The sequence below is a fragment of the Equus asinus genome, chromosome 5 (genome assembly GCF_041296235.1).
Source record: "Equus asinus isolate D_3611 breed Donkey chromosome 5, EquAss-T2T_v2, whole genome shotgun sequence".
NCBI classification, from domain to species: domain Eukaryota; kingdom Metazoa; phylum Chordata; class Mammalia; order Perissodactyla; family Equidae; genus Equus; species Equus asinus.
In genome coordinates, this window is record NC_091794.1 from 11,680,218 (window position 1) to 11,704,230 (window position 24,013).

The 24,013-nt window shown below is 37.2% G+C and overlaps 2 protein-coding genes across 20 annotated transcripts in view; one reads left to right on the top strand and one right to left on the bottom strand.

Moving 5' to 3' along the window:
• CIP2A (cellular inhibitor of PP2A) overlaps positions 1-6,663 on the bottom strand; it is a 34,417-nt gene extending 27,754 nt beyond the window's left edge. The window contains exons 1-3 of the mRNA XM_014837437.3: positions 6,302-6,663; positions 2,542-2,689; positions 130-242 (exon numbers count right to left, since the gene is read on the bottom strand). Coding sequence (XP_014692923.1) covers positions 130-242; positions 2,542-2,689; positions 6,302-6,403 — 363 coding nt within the window. The 5' untranslated portion in view covers positions 6,404-6,663. The remainder of the gene's footprint in view (positions 1-129; positions 243-2,541; positions 2,690-6,301) is intronic.
• Positions 6,518-24,013, top strand: part of DZIP3 (DAZ interacting zinc finger protein 3) — a 151,706-nt gene continuing 134,210 nt past the window's right edge. For 8 of the 19 annotated variants that reach the window (XM_070508749.1, XM_070508750.1, XM_070508744.1 and 5 more), the window contains exons 1-2: positions 6,546-6,864; positions 22,527-22,628. In XM_070508749.1, coding sequence (XP_070364850.1) covers positions 22,597-22,628 — 32 coding nt within the window. In that variant the 5' untranslated portion in view covers positions 6,546-6,864; positions 22,527-22,596. Of the gene's footprint in view, positions 6,865-6,959; positions 7,124-19,955; positions 20,095-22,526; positions 22,629-24,013 lie in introns of those variants that run through there. The other 11 variants (XM_070508746.1, XM_070508753.1, XM_070508756.1 and 8 more) reach the window with 4 other exon arrangements.

The following is a 24,013-nucleotide window of genomic DNA, read 5'->3' on the forward strand; positions in this document are numbered from 1 at the left end:
CAGGTAGCATTATACCAGCATATACACTATATGTTAGCAGTTTATAATAGATACTATTAATTTTGATCTGAAAATAAGGAAGGGGGAACAAGTATTAAGTGACAAAGTGCTTCTTGGGTATATATATACCTGCAAAAACACTGAATCATCGTGGCAAGTGCTGCTCCGACAAACCACTCCTGCCAGAACACTATTCAGATTGTATGTATTCTGAAGACAGTCTCTGGTTTCATTGTCTACGGCTGTAAGTTAAAAAAAAATGGTCCAAAATAAATCATTTTAATATATGGTCTTCATGGATGAAAGAAAGTAATTTAAAATGTACTTCATATTAAATTTATCACATATAAAAATATCAAATATGATATGGTTATTATTATTTTTTTTTACAAATACCTTCCAATTTATAAGTTTCATCACAGAAATTGTATAAGCTGGAAAAGGGAAGGGAGTATGAACTTTTCCTTTTTGTCAATAAACAAATGATTTCTCTATGTGGAATAAATTAATCTCAAGGAAAAATCTTACTTTATATATTTATAGAAATTTTGCCATTAAATGATTATCATTTCAATTTTTTATAATCTAAAACTGCTCTAAAAATAAAGTCTATTAACAAAAAAAAGAAATACAATTTTAAAAATAAAAAGGCTACCACTTAAAAAGTTTCTAATATATTTAAATGTTGAAAGTGATTGCCATTTTCATACAAACAGTTGGTGGGTGTTAAAATTAGTAGAGGTTTTGGGCTGGCCCCGTGGCCGAGTGGTTGAGTTCGCGCGCTCCGCTGCAGGCGGCCCAGTGTTTCATTGGTTTGAATCCTGGGCGTGGACATGGCACTGCTCATCACACCACACTGAGGCAGCATCCCACATGCCACAACTAGAGGGACCCACAACGAAGAATATACAACTATGTACCGGGGGCTTTGGGGAGAAAAAGGAAAAAATAAAATCTTAAAAAAAAAAAAAAAATTAGTAGAGGTTTTTTGGAAAACAATTTAGTAAAGGCCAGCAAATTGAAAAATGAACTGAAAATTCTACCGGGAATTTATTTAGCAGAAATACACTAATATTTGAGCATATTTGAACATAAAAATGTTCATTGCACTATTGATTCTAATAGCGAAAGCTCAAAAAGAACAGGACTACCACTGTTAGGAGAATGGCTGACTAAATTATGGCACTACAATATGGTACTAGGTAGCTATGCAAAAGATACCAAAATGGAACGATACCCAAGATATATTAAGTGAAAAAAGAAAACATCTGAAGCTCTATAACACCATTTTTGTTAAAAACAACCAATTTAAAGATCTAAAATTATTTGCTATAGCATAGAGAAGATCTGAAAAGACATATAACAAACCATTAAGAAATATTATCCTGGGGCTGGCCTGGTGGCGTAGTGGTTAAGTTCATGCACTCTGCTTTGGCAGCCCGGGGTTCGCAGGTTCAGATGCCAGGCATGGACCTAAGCATCACTCACTAAGCCATGCTGTGGTGGCATCCCACATACAAAAAAGAGGAAGACTGGCACAGATGTTAGCTCAGGGACAATCTTCCTCAAGCAAAAAGAGGAAGATTGGCAAAAGACGTTAGCTCAGGGCCAATCCTCCTCACCAAAAAAAAAAAAAAAAAAAAAAAGAGAGAGACAGAGAGAAATATTATCCCCAAAAGTGGAAATGAGGAGGAGGGTTGGTGGTGATGAGTAAAGACTCATTCTATTCTACTCTCTATATTTGTGCTAATTAGGAAGCCACTAGGCCACATGTGACTATTTAAATTTAGATTAATTAAAATTAAAGATTCAGTTCCTCAGGCTATTACCCAAACTTCAAACGCTCAATAGCCCTATGTGGCTAGTGGCTACTACATTGGACAACACAGACAGAACACATTTTCATCACTGCAGAAAATTCTATTGGACAATACTGCTCTATATTAATACTTGTGGATCACTGAGACTTTTTTTTTTAAGAAAAAACATATTAATATTTCAATCACACACAGAAATATCTCCTCTCCACTCTCAAACACCAATCAAGAAAGTAACCGTTAAATGAAAATTTAAAAACTAAAGATTAGGCAGGAAAAAAAAGAAAAAGCAACACCTACATCTTTATCCTTAGCTCTAAGTTCAGTGTAGTCAATCACAAAACAATGATTTTTTTGGTCACTAGCTATGACTTTTCTGAATACTGTATTTAATATTGGCATTATGTATAAGTATTTTTTTTTTTTTTAATTCAAAAGTAGGCCAGCATTTCCCAAAGTGCATTCTTTTCTGCAGACTACGGAAACTTTGAAATGCTTCAGATTCTTTGGTCCAATAATTTTAAGAAAGGATAATATAATATTCCCCTTTTACAAGAGGTACACAATACAAAATAGTTCTGAGAGGTCTTGCAATAAAGAAATCTTTTGAATGTGAATCATTTTCCAAAAGATTCTATACATAAGCCTGCCTTTTAAAAAACATTAAATTCCAAAACACCATTAAATCTTCCAAAAAATGAAAAATAGAAACTAAATACATTACCTAGTTGAGAGAGCAAACTGATGATACTTAAGATCAGTGGAGCACTTATGCCTGGGTCTTCAAGTAGCTCCACGAGGCAACTCAAGCATTCACTCGGTAATATCTGATTTGATGTAAATAATCGGGTGAGCTTCTGTCCAGAAATAACCTAAAAATAGCAATTAAAATGTGTTAGTTAACAATTGGCAATTTTCACCTCTTCTCCATTTCAAACAAAAACTCAATTCTTCCAAAGTGCCACTGCCACTCTCTTTCTCAACTTAGAAAATTCATCCATGCTGTACCCTGTGCATGGAAGATTACCTATCCCTTCCTTCACTAGCTAATGTAATCACTGGGTCTCAGTTTGAATTCGCCTCCTCCAGGAAGCTTCCTCTAATCCTCTTCCACCAACTAGGTCAGGTATGCCTGTTACACTATCCTACAGTACATTATACTTTTATTTCACAAGCTGGAAAGCTTTTGTTGACTTAGCAATATTTATCCTCCCTATCACACTAAACACTCCATGAAGGCAGAGACTATAAATCAGCATCTATTACCAATATATTTATTGAATTAATGAATTCCAGGACATTTATTCCACCTACTTTGAGGGAGGTAAATGATAAGTGAAAAGAAGCTAAGTCCAAAGGTTTAGCTATGGGATTAACTATGTGATTATTCCTTCTGCTCTTTCCCAAAGATAGTAGCTGAGCCCAGAAGTTAGAGAATACAAAGAAGGAAGCTGAAAAAAACTTTTTTTAGGCAACTAGGTCAGGCATTGAAAAATTTTACTATTTGTTATTCCACTTTTTACTCCTCTCTTAAAAACCTTCAATCACCGCCCCCACCCCATCCCCACCTCCCGGAAAGGTAAAGCTGGGATGGAGGCCAAAAACAGTTGTCAGCCACTTATTTTCAAAATGCTTTATGAATGTTATTCATTATTAAGCATATCTTTTCTATAAAGATGGAAAAACAATTATTTACTTTAGAATTAGATTGTATCTATTCTAAACATTTTTATTTTTAAAAGACCAACTCAAACCAGGCTGTTCCAGCATCCTTCTAATCTTTCCTTTCTGTATCCCTCTTTTATTCCTCCACCAAGACGTCAGGTTTTCTTTAAAGCTTTGCTGACGAGAGACTTCAGAATATCTGTTCCCATGGAGTACATGTTTTAACATTACAGCAAAAGTCTATCAGACTGAATAAGCAAGTCCAAAGGCGAAATTAGACACCGATATTAGATATTTTGGGATAAAGAACCTTCTGAGCAGTGCCCTTTTGCCAACTTATAAAGCTGGCCTTTTAAAAGACTTAGACATTTTTTGCTTTTAAATACAATTTCCTTCAGGACTGGACCTGTATTTCAACAACATAAGTATTCTAACGTAATAATTATTTATTACCAGGTAAAATAAAAAATTGCTTTACATATTTCCTTCTTTACTCATACACATTGAATGATTTAATGCAAATATAATCTCTGTTAGTAATATCTAATACTTTAGCACTTACTCTAGCCTAGGCATTGTTCCAGGTACATTATGTCTGTTAATTCCTTTCATCACCATAAGCCTGAAAGGTAGGTGCTAGTTGTTTCACACATGAGTAAACTGAGGCACACACTGAATCTAGAACAGCATGACTGGGATTCACTGCTCCTGAATCCACGCTTACAATAATTACATAAGGTTAGTGTTATGAAATATCATCAAGAATGAGACCAGCTCAGCTCTGCCAATCAGAAAAAAATTCAAAGCTCAGGTTCTATTTAGAGCTATAAAGAAAAAATATAGCAGAATAGCAGAGTGAATAATCTCCTTTCACATGATAACTCTCTCTGTACCTTCAGAAGTTGCTCTCATGAGGTCTGTACAAAGATATTCACCATTAACATTTTCCACCAAAACGGTTAAAACTAAAAAATCTGCAAACGCCAAGGATCAGTGTGAATGAATGACAGCAAATTTCACATATTGCTGGTGGAAAGGTAAATTGATATCACTGTGGAAAATTGTTTGGCAGTTTCAACTAAAACTGAACATAAACTTACCATAAGGCCCAACAATTCCACTCGCAGGTATATAGGAGAAATTAATACATATATCCACAAAAAAATGTATGAAAATGTTTATAACAGATTTATTGTTAATTCCACTCAGAACTGGAAACAACCCAAATGCCCACCAACAGGAGAATGTATATAAATTGTGGTTCATTTGTACAATGAAATTTTACACAGCAATAAAAAATAATGAAGTACTGGCACACGTGCGACACGAATGAACTTTACAGAACACATTGAGTGGAAGAAGCCAGACACAAAACTATTTTGTATGAGTCACTTATCTGAACTTTAAGAGAAGGAACAACTGAAAAAACCTTATAGGGTGCCGGAAATGTTCTGTATCATGATACAGGTGGTAGCTAATTGAGTGTACACTTATGTCAAAAAAAACTATCAAGCTCTTCACTTAAGATTAATGCACTTTATGCAATGTACGTGTGCTCTCTCTCAATTACGTGGTAAAAGAGTTTTTTGGTAAACCCCTTGGAACTTTGGGAACACTATCAGGGTGCCAGTCTCTAGCCTCAACTTTCTTTGAAGTCTCCTTCAATTCATGATAACAGTGAGCTCAGACGCACAACATACCTGTTTATTCTCAAAGAGAGGTAATGCTTCAGATTAGTATCTAACATGCCTAACTCCAATTCTGTTTAGACAGCTCCGTTTATTCTGTGGCTTCTGGAGTCCACTGGCGCACTGTTCCATCCTAACTGAGAAGCAAAGCCTAGCATTTAACAGCTAACCTTAATTATTAGGTTGGCAGGGATTTGTTGAGGGAATGAATGAAAAAAAGAAAACAAATGTACTCAGGACACAGGCACCTACTCCAGTTTCACCAAAGGATGATGTTTCTCTACCACTGTCAATCATCTTTCCCCATAGTATTTTGCTAATTTTGGGGAATTTGGCCTTTTATCCTAGAGTTAATACAATAAATAGAATACGTTTTAGAATTATGTTCAATTCAATGTTAACAGAGAAAAGCTGCAACAGAGAATGAAAATAAGCTTTGAATGAGTTTAATTGTTTTTTCACTAAACTGAGGTCAATATTAGCTGGAATTCCATGAATATCACGACAAATGACAGCAGAAGATTAAGAGCCCAAAAATAAACAGGATCACAGAAAGCTGTGATTATAGCTTTTCTTTGGATAACACAGAAAAAGTATTCTAGACACTAATCACTGGGAACCAATAAAAAAAGTGAAAGAAATTCAGCATTTTAAGACTGAAAAACTGCAGTAAGCAACAGGTTCAGATTGTAAACTGCCTAAGGGACAAGGGATAAAACAAGTTTTAATCATCACTCTCCATCACCTCCACCCCTGAGAACTGCTGTGAGGGCTCTGTTATGATGGAAAAACCAAAATAAGAAGCAAAGGAAAGACGCAGCTCCGAGCATTCTCCTCTACCAACCCCAAGCACAGCCGAAATGCTCCAGCCTCTTGTCCCACCCTCCCTCTTCCTGGGGCCTTCGGTAGTCACTTCCCTCTCGCTGCAGCCAGCTGAACGCGGAGGGCCTTGGCGCGGCGTGGAAGAGGACGGGAATCCAAGGCTGATCTCACTCGCCTTCCTTGCCAATACAGAAAGATAGCTGAGGGAGCGAGGGGCCGTCCCCTCTTTCCTGGGCTGGGGCCGCCGCCCCGGGAACTAAGGATTACGGCAGGGAAGCCCATCTCGTCCCCCAGCCCGGAGCCCCTCACCTCCAAGTGCCGCAAAAGCTGGGTGGCGTTCGCCTCCGACTTAACGGCTTTATACTGACTGATGGTCAGGAGCAAGGACTTCAAGCATGCGGTGGAGTCCATCCGGCCCCGCCACAGCCCCACCAGGGGCGCACCACCACGGGGCCAGCTCGGGCCTCCAGCTTTCGCCGCGCTTTTTTTGATTTTCGGCCCCACCCCCTCGCTCCCAGATGCTTCCGGTTCCGGTCGCGCTCCGGAAGTCCCTACGCACTCTGGGGGACGGCTCTCAATAAAGAGAGGTGGGAGAGAGTCGAGGCGCTGTGTCAGTCCGTGAAGGGGGTTGAGAACCTTTCTTCTGTGAAACTCCGCGAGGCTTTAGTTTCGAGATCCTGTGAAGACGAGAAATCTCGCGAGAGCCGCAATTGCGGCTTTCCTGTGGAGGGGCGGTTAGACTGAAGGGGGTCCTTGGTTGTCACTGCGGTCCGTTTTCGTTTGTTTCCTCGGCCTTCACCTGGATGGCCTGTTTTTCCTCTGTGCAGCATCTTCTACCTGAGAAATGCTCGCCTCCCCCTAGTCTAGACACGGTGAGGAGCTCTGAGGACGAGAATCGCGGGCTCTAGATTTTGAGGCGGCCTGGGAGGGGCCCCTGGTTAAAATCTCAGATGTGTCCACCCCTTCTACTCAGGAACGTTTGTTTCTCGGCGTCAGCCTGTGGCCATTGGGCTTCCGTGGCAAGTTAGTCCTGCCCTTACGGTAGTCGTCAGACTTACTCGAGAAACCTACCTCTGGGCGGCTCCTGGGCGGGTATTGCTCCGGAGGGCGTTCTCGTTAGCGTCAGTTTTTGTAAGTGAGGCTGTCTGTTTTTATCTGGCATGATCGATCGTTTCATAAATCTCGGCGTTTGTGGAAATGGCACTGTCGTTTGCGGTTTGCGATCCGAGATAATATTATGCATGTGTATATAATGAAAAGAGAGTAGCTGCTTCTGGAGCTTTTTGCCTGATGTATGCTGATGTATAATAAAGCTTTAAAAACCAGTTTGCAGAAAATTTTGAGAATAGGCTACGTGTCCTCTTAAACCATTCGTCAGAAACCATGTTTTGTCGTTTCAAAGAAAGTACATTTTTAAAGGCAGGATTTATTTTTATATTAGAAGTCAATTTTAAAATTAAATCTGAAAGCTTGCAATGATCTAGCCACTTGAGACATACATGTAAAAGTCGTCGGGTAATTAATGTATTTATGCGTTCATTCATTCTGTGAACAATTACTGAGTGTATAACATGGGCTAGATGTCGCCAGTCAGGGAGCAAAGATAATGAAGCCTCCGCTGCTGGGAAGGAGGTGTCTAATGAGGGAAGCGTGCTGACGGATGGTGTGTATGGATTCACCACGTACGTTAGAGGCACCGCGCAGTTCTGGTAGAGAGGAGCCGGGCTGTCTGCTTACACATCCTAGCTCTACTGTTTGTTGTGGGGCCACAGGCAAATTCTCACTGCTTCAGGCTCTTCCTAAGGTACAATCTGGCTAACAGGAACACTTGCTTCATAAGATAAATTCCATAAAGAATTCATTCGATAAATAATTCATTGAGGGCCTGTGATGTGCAGTGCACTTGTCTAGGCACTCGCGATTCAGTGACTAAAACAAAAATCCTACTGTTGTGAAAATTACACCCTGGTAGGGGAAGGACAGTAACTAATAAACACAAGTTAATAAGGAAAGTGAGATGGAGATAAAAATAGAACAGAATTGTTCCTCTAGAGTAATGGTGGTTGAAAAGGGAAGGGGGAGGTTAGGGTAGAGAAAGCAGTATTTGAGGAAATAGTTCAAGGGGTTTGAAAAGAGCCATGCTGTCTAGGGGAAAGGCCCTGAAGAGGGAACATGGCAGTGTGTGTCAGGAACAGCAAGGATGCTGCTATGGCTGGAGTAGAGAGAGCAAGGGTGAGTAGAGGAGATGAGGTCATGTCAGGTGGTGCAGACATTATAAAATGAGTTAATCCACGCAAAGAGTTTGGAACAGTTAGTGGCCTGACATAATCATGTTCTTAGCATGTGTCAGTTACATCTTAGTTCGTTGGCAAATGCAGTGATAACACTTTGGCGGTGGTTGACTTTTCACTAATAATGACAGGTACTTCATCATCATCTCCATTCTAAGCCTAGGGAAGAGGTCAAAGCTGCTTGCTGTTAAGTGCCGTCTGTCTTTGAAATCTTGCATTTTAACTTAAGCAGTCATACAAATTTTGCATTCTCTTTCAAAAAGTCTTCATTTTAATATAAAGTAACGTATCAAAAAAAATCTTCACTCAAAATTGATGTTGTAGGTTTAATAAGATGTCCCATGATGTTAGCTGTGAGAAACCCTGACATCTTTAGTTGGAGATGCTTGCATGTCCTAATAACAGAGCCATCTTTTAAGCCCCAAGAAGGGGGAAAAGGAAGAGGAGGAGAGGAAGCTGGGTGCAGATGACTGAAGGCCTGATTAGCTTTGAGCTTGGCCTCCACCCTGAATTAAGTGGTGATCTCTGGTTTTAAACTGGGGCCTGATCTTGTTGGGTTTGTGTTTTAGGTTGATTACTCTGGCAGCTGGATGGGCTATGATTTTGAGGAGGATGAGGCTAGAAGTAGGGAGAATGTTTAATTTGCTGGAGTCTTTCCAAAGGATAACCAGGATAATTGAAGTAGAGATAGCAAAGAGGTGACAAATTTGAGAAATACATATGAGGTGAAAGAGGCAGAACTAAGTGACTGATTTCGGATAGGAAGAGTGAGGAGAGGGATGAAACTAGAAGGAATTCCAGGTTTCTAGTCTGGGTGATTGAGAAGATATAGATACTGCTGAGGTAATAAATAGGAAGTATTCAGGTTGTATTTTATGTTCAATGAAATTTTATATAGTTTGTCACACAGTCTTGTACTGTTCTCATTAAATTTATTCCTGGCTATTATATAATTTCTGTTACTGTGAGTGGTTTCTCTTTTTTTCCTAGAAATTTTTAAAAAAATTTTTATTGAGTTTATGATAGTTTACAACCTTGTGAAATTTCGGTTGTACATTATTGTTTGTCAGTCATGTTGTAGGTGCACCACTTCACCGTTTGTGCCTTCCCCCCAGCCCCCTTTTCCCCAGGTAGCCACTAATCTGTTCTCTTTGTCTACATGTTTAACTTCCACATGTGAGTGGAGTCATACAGAGATTGTCTTTCTCTCCTAGAAATTTTTAATTTGTTACTGCTACTTTAAAAAAGATACTGATTTTTGGTACAGATTTTATCCAGCCTACTGACTAAAATCTCTTCTTAATTCTAATGGAGTTTTGTTTATTCTCTTAGACTTTCTAGCTGTGTATCATCTGCAAATAATTCCATCTGTTCCAATATTTATTGTCTTACTTTATTTCATTAGTGTAATCTCTAAAATATGGAATAATCATGGTGATATTGAACATCTTTGTCTTAATATTTAGTTGAATGGGAATGACCAGTATTTAACATTTAGTAAAATTTATGCTGTTGGCTTGTGATAAATATTCTTTAAAATATTTAGGAGATTGCCTTTTTTATTTAAAGATTTGCCAAAATGTCTGCTAAAAAATTATAAAATGTTTACATTTATATATTTTATTTTCCCCTTTAAAATGATGATGCAATGGATTATGTTACTTTTTGTACTTGGGATAATAATAGCTAACACTTATTGAGCATTTGCCATGTGCCAGGCACTGTCCCGAGAACTTTATACTTACTATTTAATCTTCATAACAACCCCATGCTTTAGGTGCTGTTATGATCTCCATTTTACAGATGAAAAAACTAAGCGAGAGAGGAAGTAATTTGCCTAAGGTCACACAGGTAGTACTAAAAAAACCTTATATTTGCTATGCAGCACATATTTTATTCAGGATTTCATATCTATGTTCATGAGGATTTTCAGTAATTTTTTCTTTATTCTCTTGTGGAATTTGGGTTATATGTTGCTTTTGAAAAATGAATTGGAAGTTTTCTGTCTTTTTTCTGTGCTGTAGAATAATAAGCATCACATAGAAATCATCTGACCCTTTGTAGATGTGTGCAACTGGCCTATAAAACCAAGCTTGATAGCTTATTTAATGGTAAATTTTTAGAAAATATTTGAATTTGTAATATGGTTATAGATCTGATAATTTTTTCTACCTTTTCTTGAGTTAATTTTGGAAATAGAAAATTTTTAGCATGCCAACTATTTCTCTATATTTAAAAATTTATTGACATAAAGTTGCATAGTATTCCAATGATTCTCTTAATCTCTTTGTAGTTTTAAATTTCCTTTTTCATTTTAGTGTTATCAATTTTTTTTCTTAGTTGGGCTTTCCAGGGGTTTGTCTATTTTATGCAACTTTTCAAGAACTAACTTTGGTTTTATTAATTCTTATTTTTCTTTTTTTTTCAGAATCACTAATTTTATCTTTCTCTTTATTAAGTCCATCCATATACATACATTTTTCCTTTATTCTTTTTATAGTTTTTAAAAGTTGAAGGCTTGTTATGTTTACATACTATATTTTTTTTATAAAGAACATTTATTTTATGTGAAAAAATCTAAAGACAGCAGCTGAAGTGAGCTTGCATTTCACTTTTCCTTTTAAAAAATTATGTTTATTTAAACCAGTCAGGTAAATATATTTAAAATGCTAATATTCATTTCATTCATCAAATATTTGCTGAGTGCTAGTTCTTTTTCAAAGAGCATAGATTCTGTTGGGGAAATAGACAAACCAGAATAAGTGTTGTTAAGAGAAACAGAGAATTCTATAGGAACACGTGACATTTTTAGGGCAAAATATTAAGTATCCAATTCCTTCATTTTTCAAGGATTGGCATAAAATCTCTCTTTGTAAATTTTTATTGCTGTCTGTTCTTTATATTTGGCATAGATATTTTCTCTAATTTGTAGGTGGGGAAACATTTAAGAGAGTTAGAAAAAAACTTGCTTAGGATCTTACAACTCAAGTTAGGGCTGTCTAGCTCCTTTATTTCTTCTGGAAAAACTTTAAAAGAACATATCTTCAATATTGAGCAGTAAAATGGAAATTTTTAATGTCTCATGACCAGGGTTTAAGTCATATTAGGTGAATCAGACTGAATGAAGGTATGAATTATATTTTTGACAGAAGTGCAATTTGTGGGATACTGAATTTTGTGATATGGGAATCGTATCACAGATGTGAACCCCGGGCTAATTGTTCATTCATTCATCCACTGTATATTTAATGAGTGCTTGAGTGGTAGGTACATTTTTAAGATCTGGGGATACAGCAATGAATCAAATAGACAAAAATTTCTATCCAAGTGGAGCTTTTATTTTAATAGGGGATATAGACAATAAACAAGACATATAAGTAAAATATATGAATGTTAGTAATAAGTGCTGTGGAGGCAAAGATGGGATGGAATATTGATCAGTACTTGCTATATAACAAATCACCTCAAAATGCAGTGGGTTTCCTGCTCACAGGTCTGTGGGTTAACTGTACTTAGTCTGGTCTAGGCCTGTCTTGGCTGGGGAGCTCTGCTTCAGCCATGTTGTGTGGAAGGGGAGATACCTACAGCTCAGTCTCAGTTATGTTGAGATGTCTACTAGACATTTATTTGTTCTTTTATAGTTTTTAAAAGTTGTTGAGTGGGCTGTTGAATATATATTTGTAGTTAAGGGAGAGGTCAAGGCTGGAGATAATTTAAAGCCTTGAGACTTAAGTGATGTAGAGTAAGTATGGATAAAAAGCCTGAACCTTAAGAAACTTAAGTATTTAGAGGTTGGCAAGCTGTGAAGGAACCAATAAAGAACGCTGAGAAGTAGTTGCCCAGAGAACAGAGGCCCTGTCTTGATCCCATGATTGCCTGCAGGGATCGGTCTTTTTTTTTTTTTTTTTTTAAACATTGGCACCTGAGCTAACAACTGTTGCCAATCTTCTTTTCTTCTTCTTCTTCTCCCCAAAGCCCCTCAGTACATAGTTGTGTATTCTAGTTGTGAGTGCCTCTGGTTGTGCTATGTGGGACCCGGCCTTAGTATGGCTTGATGAGCGGTGCCATGTCCACGCCAGGATCTGAACTGGCGAAACGCTGGGCCGCCACAGCGGAGCATGTGAACTTAACCACTCGGCCACTGGGCCGGCCCCAGGGATCAGTCTTATTTGTAGCATACAGGCTGCTCTTGACTTCTAAAGGAGGACTCTAGGTTGGCAGAGAAGGCAGTCTGAACCAACACACGGGCTCCCTCTTCTGCATTCAGAGGCCTTGAGGGATGTAGAAGGATGGGTGGCTTCGTTCTTTAAATCAATATTGAGTGCTTAAAGTGTTCCACGTGCTGTTCTAGGCACTAGGGCTATAGCAGAGGGATAAAAAAAAGACAAAATTTCCTGACTTCTTGGAGCTTCCATTCTAGCAGGGACATGAAGCCAAATCTAAAACCAGGAGATTATTCAGTAGGCATAAACAGCAGGTAGAACAAAAGTTCCATTGGCCCAGGTTCCAAAGATTCAAGGCAGAGAAATCCAGTGGTAGAAAATTGGCAGAGGTCTGGGCATGGGGTCATTTGGATACCATGTCCTAATGATGTCTGGCTAAAACGATTTAAATACTAATATTAAATTGATTTTACCCTCATACAGAGTCAAAAAACGAAGTCTATAGAGTCAATGTCAACTTTCATTTTCCGGAAATGTTGCCTTAATCACAAAGCCAGAAAACCTAAACCAAAATTATTCTCCCTTTACAGTTATTCTTCTTCCTGTTTCGTTTCCTAACTATCAAGTATTAAATTACAGTACTCTCTAAATGATTTCCAATCCATAAATTTAACTTTCTCACTTTCCAATTTTTTTTCCTATGCATTTCACAGAATTCAATTCTAGGTTAAGACTACAAGGTTTGGATAATTTGGATAAATGTTTTTCCCTCATTTTCATATCTAATTTCATATCCCAGAATCGGAAGTTTGCATTTTCTTCAAAAAACCCATAAGTACTATGTATTGTTTCTGAATCCAATTTTATAGATAAGATAAAAGTGACAAAATTTTAAGTTAGGGTACGGTAATCATTTTTAATTGTAACTAGTATTTATTGAAGGCCTACTTTGTGCAGAGCAAGGTCCTCTGCATATCTCCCTTTTAAATATCTGGTCTTTCAGAAAATAAATATTATCCAATTCATGAAATGGGTAGATATCTGTTTCCTGAATTAAATTGTTAAGCTGTTTTCTAAGACAATGTTGTCCAAAGTGGAGTATGCACACATTGGCATATGTGAAACTGTCTACTGGGGTGTGGGAACAAATATTAGAATTTTTCTTTTTACTTATTTTACTTTATTTTTATTTTTTGGTTAGTGTAAGCATTTATTTTTATTTATTTTTTATTGAAATATGGTTGACATACAATGTCATGTTAGTTTAGGTGTTTAGGTATTAGTTTTAGGTATACAGTTAGTTTTAGGTATACATCTATATACATTAGGAAATGATCACCATGGTAAGTCTAATAACTATCTATCACCATACAAAGTTATTATAATATTATTGACTATATTCCCTATGCTGTATATTACGTCACTGTGACTTATTTATTTTATAAATGGAAGTTTGTACCTCTTAATCCTCTTCACCTGTTTTGCCGAATCCCCTACCCGCCTCCCCTCTGGCAACCACTAGTTTGTTCTCTGTATCTTATGAGTCTTTTTCTGGTGTTTTTTTTTGTTTGTTTTGTTTTAGAGTCCACATATAAGTGAAAACATACGGTGTTTGTCTTTCTCTGACTTATTCTATTTAGCATAATACCCTCTAGGTCCATCTATGTTGTCACAAATGGCAAGATTTCATACTTTTATATAGCTGAGTAATATTCCATTGTGTGTGTGTGTATGTGTGTATATATATATATATATATATATATATATATACACATCACATCTTCTTTATCCATTCATTTTTGATGGACACTTAGGTTGCTTCCATATCTTGGCTATTGTAAATAATGCTTCAGTGACCATAGAGGTGCTTATGTCTTCCAAAGTAGTTTTTGTTTTCTTCAGGTAAATATCCAGAAGTGGAATTGCTGGATTATATGATAATTCTATTTTTAATTTTTCAAGGAATTGCCATCCTGTTTTCCATAGTGGTTGCACCAATTTACATTCCCACCAACAACGCATGAGCATTGCCTTTTCTCTACATCCTCTCCAACACTTGTTATTTATCTTTTGACGATAGCCATTCTGACAAGTGTGAGGTGATATCTTACTACGGTTTTGATCTGCATTTTCCAGATTAGTGATATTGAGCATCTTTTCATGTTTCTGTTAGCCATCTGTTTATCTTCTTTGGAAAAATGTCTATTCAGGTCCTCTGCCTATTTTCTAATTGGATTGTTCATTTTTTGATATTGAGTTGTGTGAGTTCTCTATATAGTTTGGAAATTAACCCCTTATTGGACATATGATTTGCAAATATCTTCTCCCATTTAGTAGGTAGGCTTTTCGTTTTCTTGGTGGTTTCCTTTGCTGTGTGAAAGCTTTGTAGTTTGTTGTAGTCCCATTTGTTTGTTTTTGCTTTTGTTGCCCTTGCCTTAGGAGACAGATCCAAAAAAATACAGTTAAGACCCATGTCAAAGAGTTTGCTGCCTATGTTTTCTTCTAGGAGTTTTATGGTTTCAGGTCTTACATTTATTTTGTATATGTACATTTTGATTTATTTTTGTATGTGGTGTAAGAAAGTGATCCAGTTTCATCCTTTTGCATGTAGCTGTCCAGTTTTATCTACACCATTGTGTATTCTTGCCTCCCTTGTCGCAGATTAATTGACCATATAAGCAGGAGTTTATTTCTAGGCTTTCTATCTTTTTCCATTGCTGTATGTGTCTGTTTCTATGTCAGTACCATACAGTTTTGATTACTATAGCTTTGTAATAGTAATAGTAATCAAAAGCAGGGAGCACAATACCTCTATCTTTGTTTTTTTTTTAAAGATTGGCACCTGAGCTAACAACTGTTGCCAATCTTTTTTTTTTTTTTTCCTGCTTTATTTCCCAAACCCCCCTGGTACATAGTTGTATATCTTAGTTACAGGTCCTTCTAGTTGTGGGATGTGGGACGCCGCCTCAACGTGGCCTGACGAGCAGTGCCATGTCCGTGCCCAGGACCCGAACCCTGGGCCTCCGAAGCGGACTGCGCGAACTTAACCACTCGGCCACGGAGCCGGCCCCTCTATCTTTGTTGTTCTTTTTCAAGATTGCTTTAGCTATTTGGGGTCTTTTGTGTTTCCGTACAAATTTTATGATTATTTGTTCTAGTTCTGTAAAAAATGCCATTGGTATTTTGATAGGGATTGCATTGAATCTGTAGACTGCTTCAGATAGTATGTGCATTTTAACAATATTAATTCTTCCCATCCATGAGCATGGTATATCTGTCCATTTATTTGTGTCATCTTCAGTTTCTTTCATCAGTGTCATATAGTTTTCAGAGTACCTGTCTTTTACCTCCTTGGTTAAATTTATTTCTAGATATTTTAGTCTTTTTGATTCAATTGTAAATGGGATTGTATTCTTGATTTCTCTAACAGATCGTTATTGTACAGAAATACAACATATTTCTGTATATTAATTTTGTACCCTACAACTTTATTGAATTTATTTGTTAGTTCTAATAGTTTTTTGGTGGAGTCTTTAGGATTTTCTATATATAGTGTCACGTCATCTGCAAACAGTGACAGTTTTACTTCTTCCTTTCCAATTTGGCTGTCTTTTATTTCTTTTTCTTGTCTGATTGCCACGGCTAGGATTTCCAGTACTATGTTGGATAAGTGTGGTGGGAGTGGCCATCTTTGTCTTGTTCCCTGCTCCTCCAGCACATGCCCTAAAATTAGTCAATGAATTTCCTTCATATATGATTGAGGCGCTTTTCAAGCTGCCACTTTTTCACTGGGACTGGAGCAAGTGAGTTTTTGTGCACCCTTTAAGGAGGAGTCTTGGTTTCCTACAGCCCTCTGATTCTCCTGGATGTAATCCCTGCTGGTTTTGAAAGCCAGTCATTGTGAGAGCTTGCCTTCCCAGTGCAGGTCCCCCAAGTGGGGGAGCCCAATGTGGGATTTAGACCCCTCACTCCTCAGGGAGGACCTCTGTGGCTGTGATATCCCTTCCACCTGTGGGGTCACGCTGCTGAGGGTGTGGGTCCCCGCCAGACCACATCTCTGCCCCTCCTACCCATCTTGATGTGGCTTTTTCTTTATATCCCTATTTGTGGAAAACCTTTTCTGTTAGTGTTCAAGTCATTCTCAGAGGTAATTGCTCTATATGTAGTTTTAGTTTTGGGAGGAGGCAAGCCTGGGATTTTCCTTGTCTGCCATCTTGATCCCAAGTCTACTTATTTTAATCTCATTCTTTTAAATTTTATATTATAGTAATACCTGTACATAATTCCTAAATGAATTGCTATTCATATGTTTTCATTGTATGCTCAGATTTATTGCTTTAGGGATATATGATCAAAAAAATTTAGAGACTTCTCCAAAATCTTTAACCTTAACAGAGCATTTAGGCAGGCATTAATTATTATTTATTTCACTACCATATAAGGTATCTGGCATTGTTCTGAACTGTTTTGTTGAACAAATGAATTCTCTTAGCAAAAGTAATGTGAATAATATGCTATGAAATATTAAGATGGCATGATTAATTATCTTTACAGTATCATTTACTAACCAGTAAGATCATATAAGTAGTTTTGTTTCTGTGTGTTTGTCTTTGTGCATATTATTTAGTTTAGCTTATAATTGTACTAAGCTTGTGTAAAGTCAAATATTGCACTTAATGGGACATAGTGGAAAGAACATGGAATTTTTAGTTGGTGAAACTTGGGCATGAATTCCTGCTCTTATTGATTTATTAGCTTTCTAAGCCTCATTTTCTTAATTTTTAAAGTGGATTGCTATAATGTTTATCTTTCAGAGTTGCATGAAGATCAGATGTCTATTTAATGTACATAAGTACATAGCCCAGAGCTTAACATATTGGAGCTGATGAAAATTAATCTTATTTTCAATGAAACCAATTTAATACACCTAGTTAATTTTATATGAAAGGAAACTCTTCATAACCAAAAGCTTGATCTACCTTCTTACCTGAACCCTTCTTACAAATTTATGCCTTTCTGAGATAATGAGGTGTAGCCAGTTTTCTCACATGGGTGGATCTAGTTGGATTTGGGTAGGGTACGCTTTGTCATTGGTCCGAGGTAGGGTACGTGTTGTATCCTCCATTCCCTGCTTGATTATCATCTCTACATGCATCATGTCTCAACATTCTGTCTTGTTTCCTTTCTTTTTTCATTATAGTCTAACAACTGTAATGACAACATAATATTTTTAAATTGCTGAAAACAGTCCGTTTTTGGAGAATTTGCTAAGGGGTAACATATGCTGCTTCCATTGGTTCCTAGCTACATTTCTGAATAGCCTTGTTTTGGCAATGCTACCTGTAAACAACCTGAAATTGATGGGTAGTTTAAAACCTGGATGATTTTTTTCAGGTAAATCCTAAACTGTGCATATTTAATGTAGGTACATTCCAAATAGTCAAAACAAATTAATATATATTCTTTAGGTTTGCTGTGTAAGACCAAAAGTAACTGCCTGGATAGATCTGAAGAGAATTAAAAACCTGCTTCTGACAAGATACTAATTTTGGCAAGGAAATTTCCTATTTTGGCAGATTTATAAGGAGGGGGCAGTAGGTAAACATTGCAAGGTTCTTGCTTTCTGTTATGAGATGCCAGACAGTGCTAACAATGATCTTTGCAAAATGGCAAGAGCTGAGATGGACAATGAATACCTTGATCTTTTGGGGCATAAAATATCCTCAGCTTCTGATAACTTTTGCAGAGATTTTCCAAGCATCGTCCATCAGTCTTGGAGTTTGCCTAAGCAAACTATATATTTTTACTTTGGGGGAAAATAATGTTTTTGCCACCCATGTCTAGGTATGTTCATTTTGTGGTCCAAGAAATTAAACAAATACAAAAATGGAAGAAACTAATGAAGAGTTAGAAAGCCAAATAATCAGTATATTTTGTTGATTTTTAACATGGCTAATAACAAAATAATGGTACAATCTATTATTCTTTGAGTCTAACTGCATGGCCCTAGCTGTTCTTGTCTACCTGGAGCTTTCTAACGTATGAGAAATAAAGACTTTGAGAGTGCTAGAGCTATAGAACTCCTGCTTTACTACTTTAAAAGCTACCAAGAATGGCTGTTGATGCTTGTCTAGCAGACATAATCAGATCAATAATAGTTAAAATTTTGCTTCTAAGTAACTCCCATCATAAATGTCTTGATTTATTCCTAGGAAGTGTCCTTTTCATATTTTTTTGTCTTGAAGTGGTTACTGTACTTCTCATCTGTGGCCCAAACATCTCACATCTCAGCCTCTTTAGAAGTTTTTTGGAATTCTTTTGGCAAAATCTAACAGAAGTGATAAATAGCAGTGCCAGAGTTTGCTTTGCTAACAGACCCATGAACTTCTGGAGTTTTTAATTTATTACATTTTTAATTTAATGCTGAAGTAGTAAATCCAGTTTTTTAAAATACCTATCAAAATTTTTACCAAGTTGCATGTTCAAGGTTGTTTATTGCAATATTGTTAGTTGCAATGCATAGACAACTTCCCATAACAAAGATTTATCCAGCCCCAAATGTCAATAGTGCTAAGACCAAGAAACACTGATTTAGTGGGCATAATAAAAGTTCTCAATAACTGAACTCCTCTCCTGAAAAATACTAAGTACATTATTTTCTTTTCATGCTAACAGCACTGAGAAAAGCAAGCTTTATTTTTATTGTTTTTGTACTGACATTCATTTTCTCCCCTGGCATCTTCTGATCTCTAAGTGCCAGAGCTGACAAGGGTACAAATTCATGGGATATCTGCCCGACACATTGAAATATAAACTTGGTGGCCAATTAGAGCCTCTGACTTGGTCAGGTGACTTAATTAAGATGAGCATTTGAGTAGATTTAAAAAATAATGTGCCTGTGTACAGTTTAGGGAGGTGACAAGAGTGCTACAGGTAAATGTTTAAATGAATGATTAACAGCTTATAAACAAGAGTGCTTTGATGTGAATAAGCACAGCTTAAAAAATGGGGAAATGAAACCTTTTAGTATTTAAAAAAAAGGTTGTCATAATTTCAGTAGGTAAGAGGGAAAGTGGGAGCTGGGAGCTCAGAGGGAGCAGTAAGAAAGGCATTTACTGTTGTCAAGATATGGAAGGCAGTACCTTATTTTTCAACCAGTAAAACAGCCTGCAGATAAAATCATCTTGGTTGGTGGATAAAGCTGTGCTGTAAATTTACACTGAACTTTAGCTTGTCCTCTGATCAATCAGCCAGAACCTGAATAGGTCCTGCCAAAGAGCAGTCCCTCATTTCCAGGAAGGCAGAGTTAATTTTTCGTTTCCTGTTGACAGAAAAAGTCTATTGAAATGAATACACCGGGGGAAACCAGATTCACCCCTTCTCCCATGTTAACCCTGATTTTAAAGGTTTCCTTCAGCCTTTTCTAGAACAATGAGAACCTTGGGTTATCTTGGAAGCACAGTGATAACGTTTCAGGCTGGCTACTTCCTCTCTGTTGCTAGTTGCTTATGCCCTCCTTCCCAGTGGAGGCTGTAAAGTGCTCCTGCTGCCGCTATTGCTGGTGTCTTTGCCTCTGCTCAGCTCCTGAGGAATGATGGGATTGATGGTCCTCTCCTGGAAAACCGTTCAGCACAGAGATTCAGCCCAGGTTGTATTTTTAAGCAGGCTGAAATAGAAAGCCAGTAGCCTTTCTTAACTCTTAATTCAGGATCCATGTCTTCAGATTTGTTGATTAATTTTACGCCCTTTTCTTTTTCAAGCTGAACACTGAATAGCTGAGCAGAGACCTTCCGTCCTCTCTACCTTGTTGCCAGAGGATTTTCCTCCCTTTGTCTCAGCCTTGTAGTCAGTGCAAACAGCTACTGACTGAAGGAGAGCTTATCAGAGGGAGAATTATCCGTGTCTGAGCTTTTAAATTCTGGAAATGAGGGGATTGTTTTCTCTGGAAGAGGCATATGTTTGTGTGCTCTGTATATGAAATAATGCCTAACTGTTGCTTTTTATTAAATTAATCAGTGAGGTTATAGAAACCATAAAAAAAGAACAGTTTGATCACAATGCTAGTTTTGTTAGGGATGGGCAAAAAACTAAGAGGTGTTAGAAAGCTGTCTGTTTTAAGGAAATTTGTTTTGAGGAAATTTGGATGGTCTGTGTGTATTTGAATCTTCACATTTGTGTTTTGATTAAGAAGTATTAGTTAGCCTTGAATTGTTGGGGAACTACCCTTGTCTCTCGAGACTCTGTAACTTAGAGCTGGTGTGAGTCAAATATAGAATATAGATAGTCTCATAAGTAGGAATACTTGTTTTGCAGATGATCCCATGGGACTTCTTTTGGCCTTTATACCAGGAACTGAGTTACCCCTTCCCCATTTAAGCTCATTAATGACAGGATACTCAGACCTCAAAGCTTAGGAGGGTTCAGGTCCTGCAGTGTTTTCTTCCTCTCTTTGTGTTAAGTAGGTTTTTCTGGCTTTTTGCGAGACTCAGCATCATGTAAAACAATGTTCTTTTGAGTAAACACAATCTGAATTCTTAATAGATGACTTACAAATTATCTTGTGGAACACGTTTTCTTGATTTGGGAATCACCTATGCTGAATTGCCTTTTAGTAATGGGCTTCCAAAAGTCTACTAATCTAGTTTATTGGGTATATATTAAATATTCTATTAGAGAAACTGGCTACTCAGTTACTGAGATAAATATGTGGTCCAGAGGCAGCAAGTGAGAAACTTTGTCCAGTCTTGTGCTTGGCAGCAAGACTCTCTAGTTCTGTTTTATTTATGCTATTGCTGCCACTTTCTTTTGTTTCTCCTCATCATTTCTTTCTTTGCCCCAAAGCACCAAGCAATAGTGTTACTTATGTTTGCTTTAATACTTCCTGGGCTTCTGTACAGTGGGATCAGAAAGGGAAGTCAGCCTAGCAGAGGGGAATGGAGTCTAGAGGCTTGAACTCTTAGTAAAAGGGATCAAATAGAACTAAGTTTAGAAGAGTTGGTCTTGGGATGGTTAAATTGAGAGCTGTATAAATAAACATATACTGAGACTCTATTACCCTTTTTGTTTTCATTTGTGTTGCCTCAGTATTGTTTTTCTTTCAGAAAACATCCACAACATCCATTAATTTTTGAAGCAGAGTATGCAAGAGTTTTTTGCATCCCACCTCTACTATTTTATGGAGATACAGAATCATACAATTTTGGGAAAAAGTAGCTAAATGTTACTTTTAGACTAAAAGAAAACAAAACAATTAGTGCTATCAAGATTGTGTTAAACAGGAACGCATATACCTCTGTGGGAAATAAATTAGTACAAACCTTTTGGGAAGCCATTTAGCAATATGCACCAGGAGGCTTAAAATAGTTGTTTTTGTTGTTGTTGTTGTTTTTGTTGTTTTTGCTGAGGAAGATTGGCCCTGAGCTAACATCTGTGCCAGTCTTCCTCTGTTTTGTATGTGGGTGGCTGCCACAGCATGGACGCCAACTAGTGGTGTAGGTCTGTGCCCAGGAACTGAACCTGGGCTGCCAAAGGAGAGCTCACCAAACTTAACCACTAGGCTACAGGTCCCCACTAAGCCCCAAAATCTTTGTTTTTTGACCTGGGAATTCTGCTTCTGAGAATTTATTGTAAGAAAATAATAATGAATAGTAGAAAAGACTTTATGGACAATGGAATTTAATACAAAACTAATTATTTATAATGAAAAAAATGCAAACAATCTAAATGTCCGTCTGTAGGGAAATGGTCAAGGAAACCCCAGTCAACCAACTATTGTGTAGTCATTTAAGATGTTTACTAGGAGCATAAAATCATATGAGAGATGCTTTTGATATAGTGTTCAGTGGTGAAAAAGATAGTGTAGCATTGTCTATTTAATATGATTACAAATTGGTAAAATATACCTGTGCTTGGGAAAAATTAAGTATATTAAAAGGTAGGCAGTGATTTATGTTTGGTTGCTGAAACTATGTGATTTTCATTTTCTTTTATAGCAGTTTCAAAATTTTCTTCACTCATACATGTGGGGAGGAAGAATGTAATGCTCCTATCTTCCCACTAAAAATATTACTTTCTTTTCAGCTTTAAACAACAGTGGTAAAAGTCAGTCTACAAGCATTGGAATAAGACTTGCAAAAGAACGTTGTGCAGCATGGATTCTCTACCAGAAGAATTTTTTGTAAGGTAAGGGATAGGTTGATAAAAACCAACTGCATTTGTTGCTTTCCAAAAATATGACATTTGTCTTTTCCATATAACCTTGGGAAGCTAGTGCGAATGAGATGTCCTTATGTTACAAGACAATTTAGCAACTTTGATTAGTGGGGAATATAGACTGAGTGAAATCTAATTTTAGCAAATTTCTCTAAGGACCACCCCTGGCTAAAGAGCTAAGAATTAAAAAATGTACCACAGCTTGCTACACTTGGGGCATTCTCACCAAAATAATGTTTTATTTATCATTTAACAAGCACGTACATAGACTTACTCTTTGCCAGGCATTGTTTTAAAAGCTTTTACAAATGTTAACTTACATAAACATCATAACAACTCTATGAGGTGGATGCTATTATTATTCCCATTGTATAGAAGGTAACCTAACCATAACAGAAGACTCTACGGAGTGGTTCAGCTGGGCCCAGGCCTAATGACAATCTGTGCCCTCCAACCAGGGCAAGTTCAGCCTGCGGATACCTCTCCCATATAATACTAAACAGCACGTTACTACTGGAGATCTCTCTCCCACCTTGAGCTGTCTCATATAATAAGCAATGTGATCTGTTGATTTATTTTACAAGCATTTACCGACCTCCTTGGTGCTTAGGGAATAAAGACTGAGACAAAATTTGTGTACTTAGAATTATGATGTAGTAGGAACACATGTAAAAAGCTATTATATCTTTAGACAAAATAGATGCATAAGTGTTATATTAGAGTTGCTGTGTGTATATAGAAAGGAAAACTAATTATTGACTGAAGGTTGAGTAGGTTTCCACAAAGTGACATTTGAACTGAACTTTAAAGGATAAGAAGCATTTTGATAGGTGTAGAAGCTGAGGGGATGGGAGGTCATTTGCATGAGGAAACAGCAAGAAAAAGGCTTAAGATAAATTCTTGGGGAGGATTTCGAGTGTCCTGCTACGGAGGCGGAAGTGAGCTTTATTTTTTGCAGAGCCATTGACATTTTAAGAAGAGAAAGGAAATTTTACACTGTAGTTCGGAAAGACTACTATCAATAGTGGGAAGGATGGGATGACAAGATACAGCACTTGTAATAGTTCAGGAAGAAGCTGATGAAGGCTTGTACTGATAGGAATAAGAAACAGTAATAAAGGAGGGGTTTATAGAACTAGAATGAACAGAATTCTGTGACTGCTTAAATATGAGAAAAGGGGCAAAAGAGAAGCAGAGGTGGCTCAAAGTTTTCTAGTGACCAGAAGGAAATATATACCATTAGCTAACATTGGCATCAAAAAGGAGAGACAGGTTTATGTGTGTGTGAGAAAGAAAGAGAGGCCAGATAATGGGTTTAGTTTTGGACGTGAAGAGGTTGAGGTTCTGCTAAGATA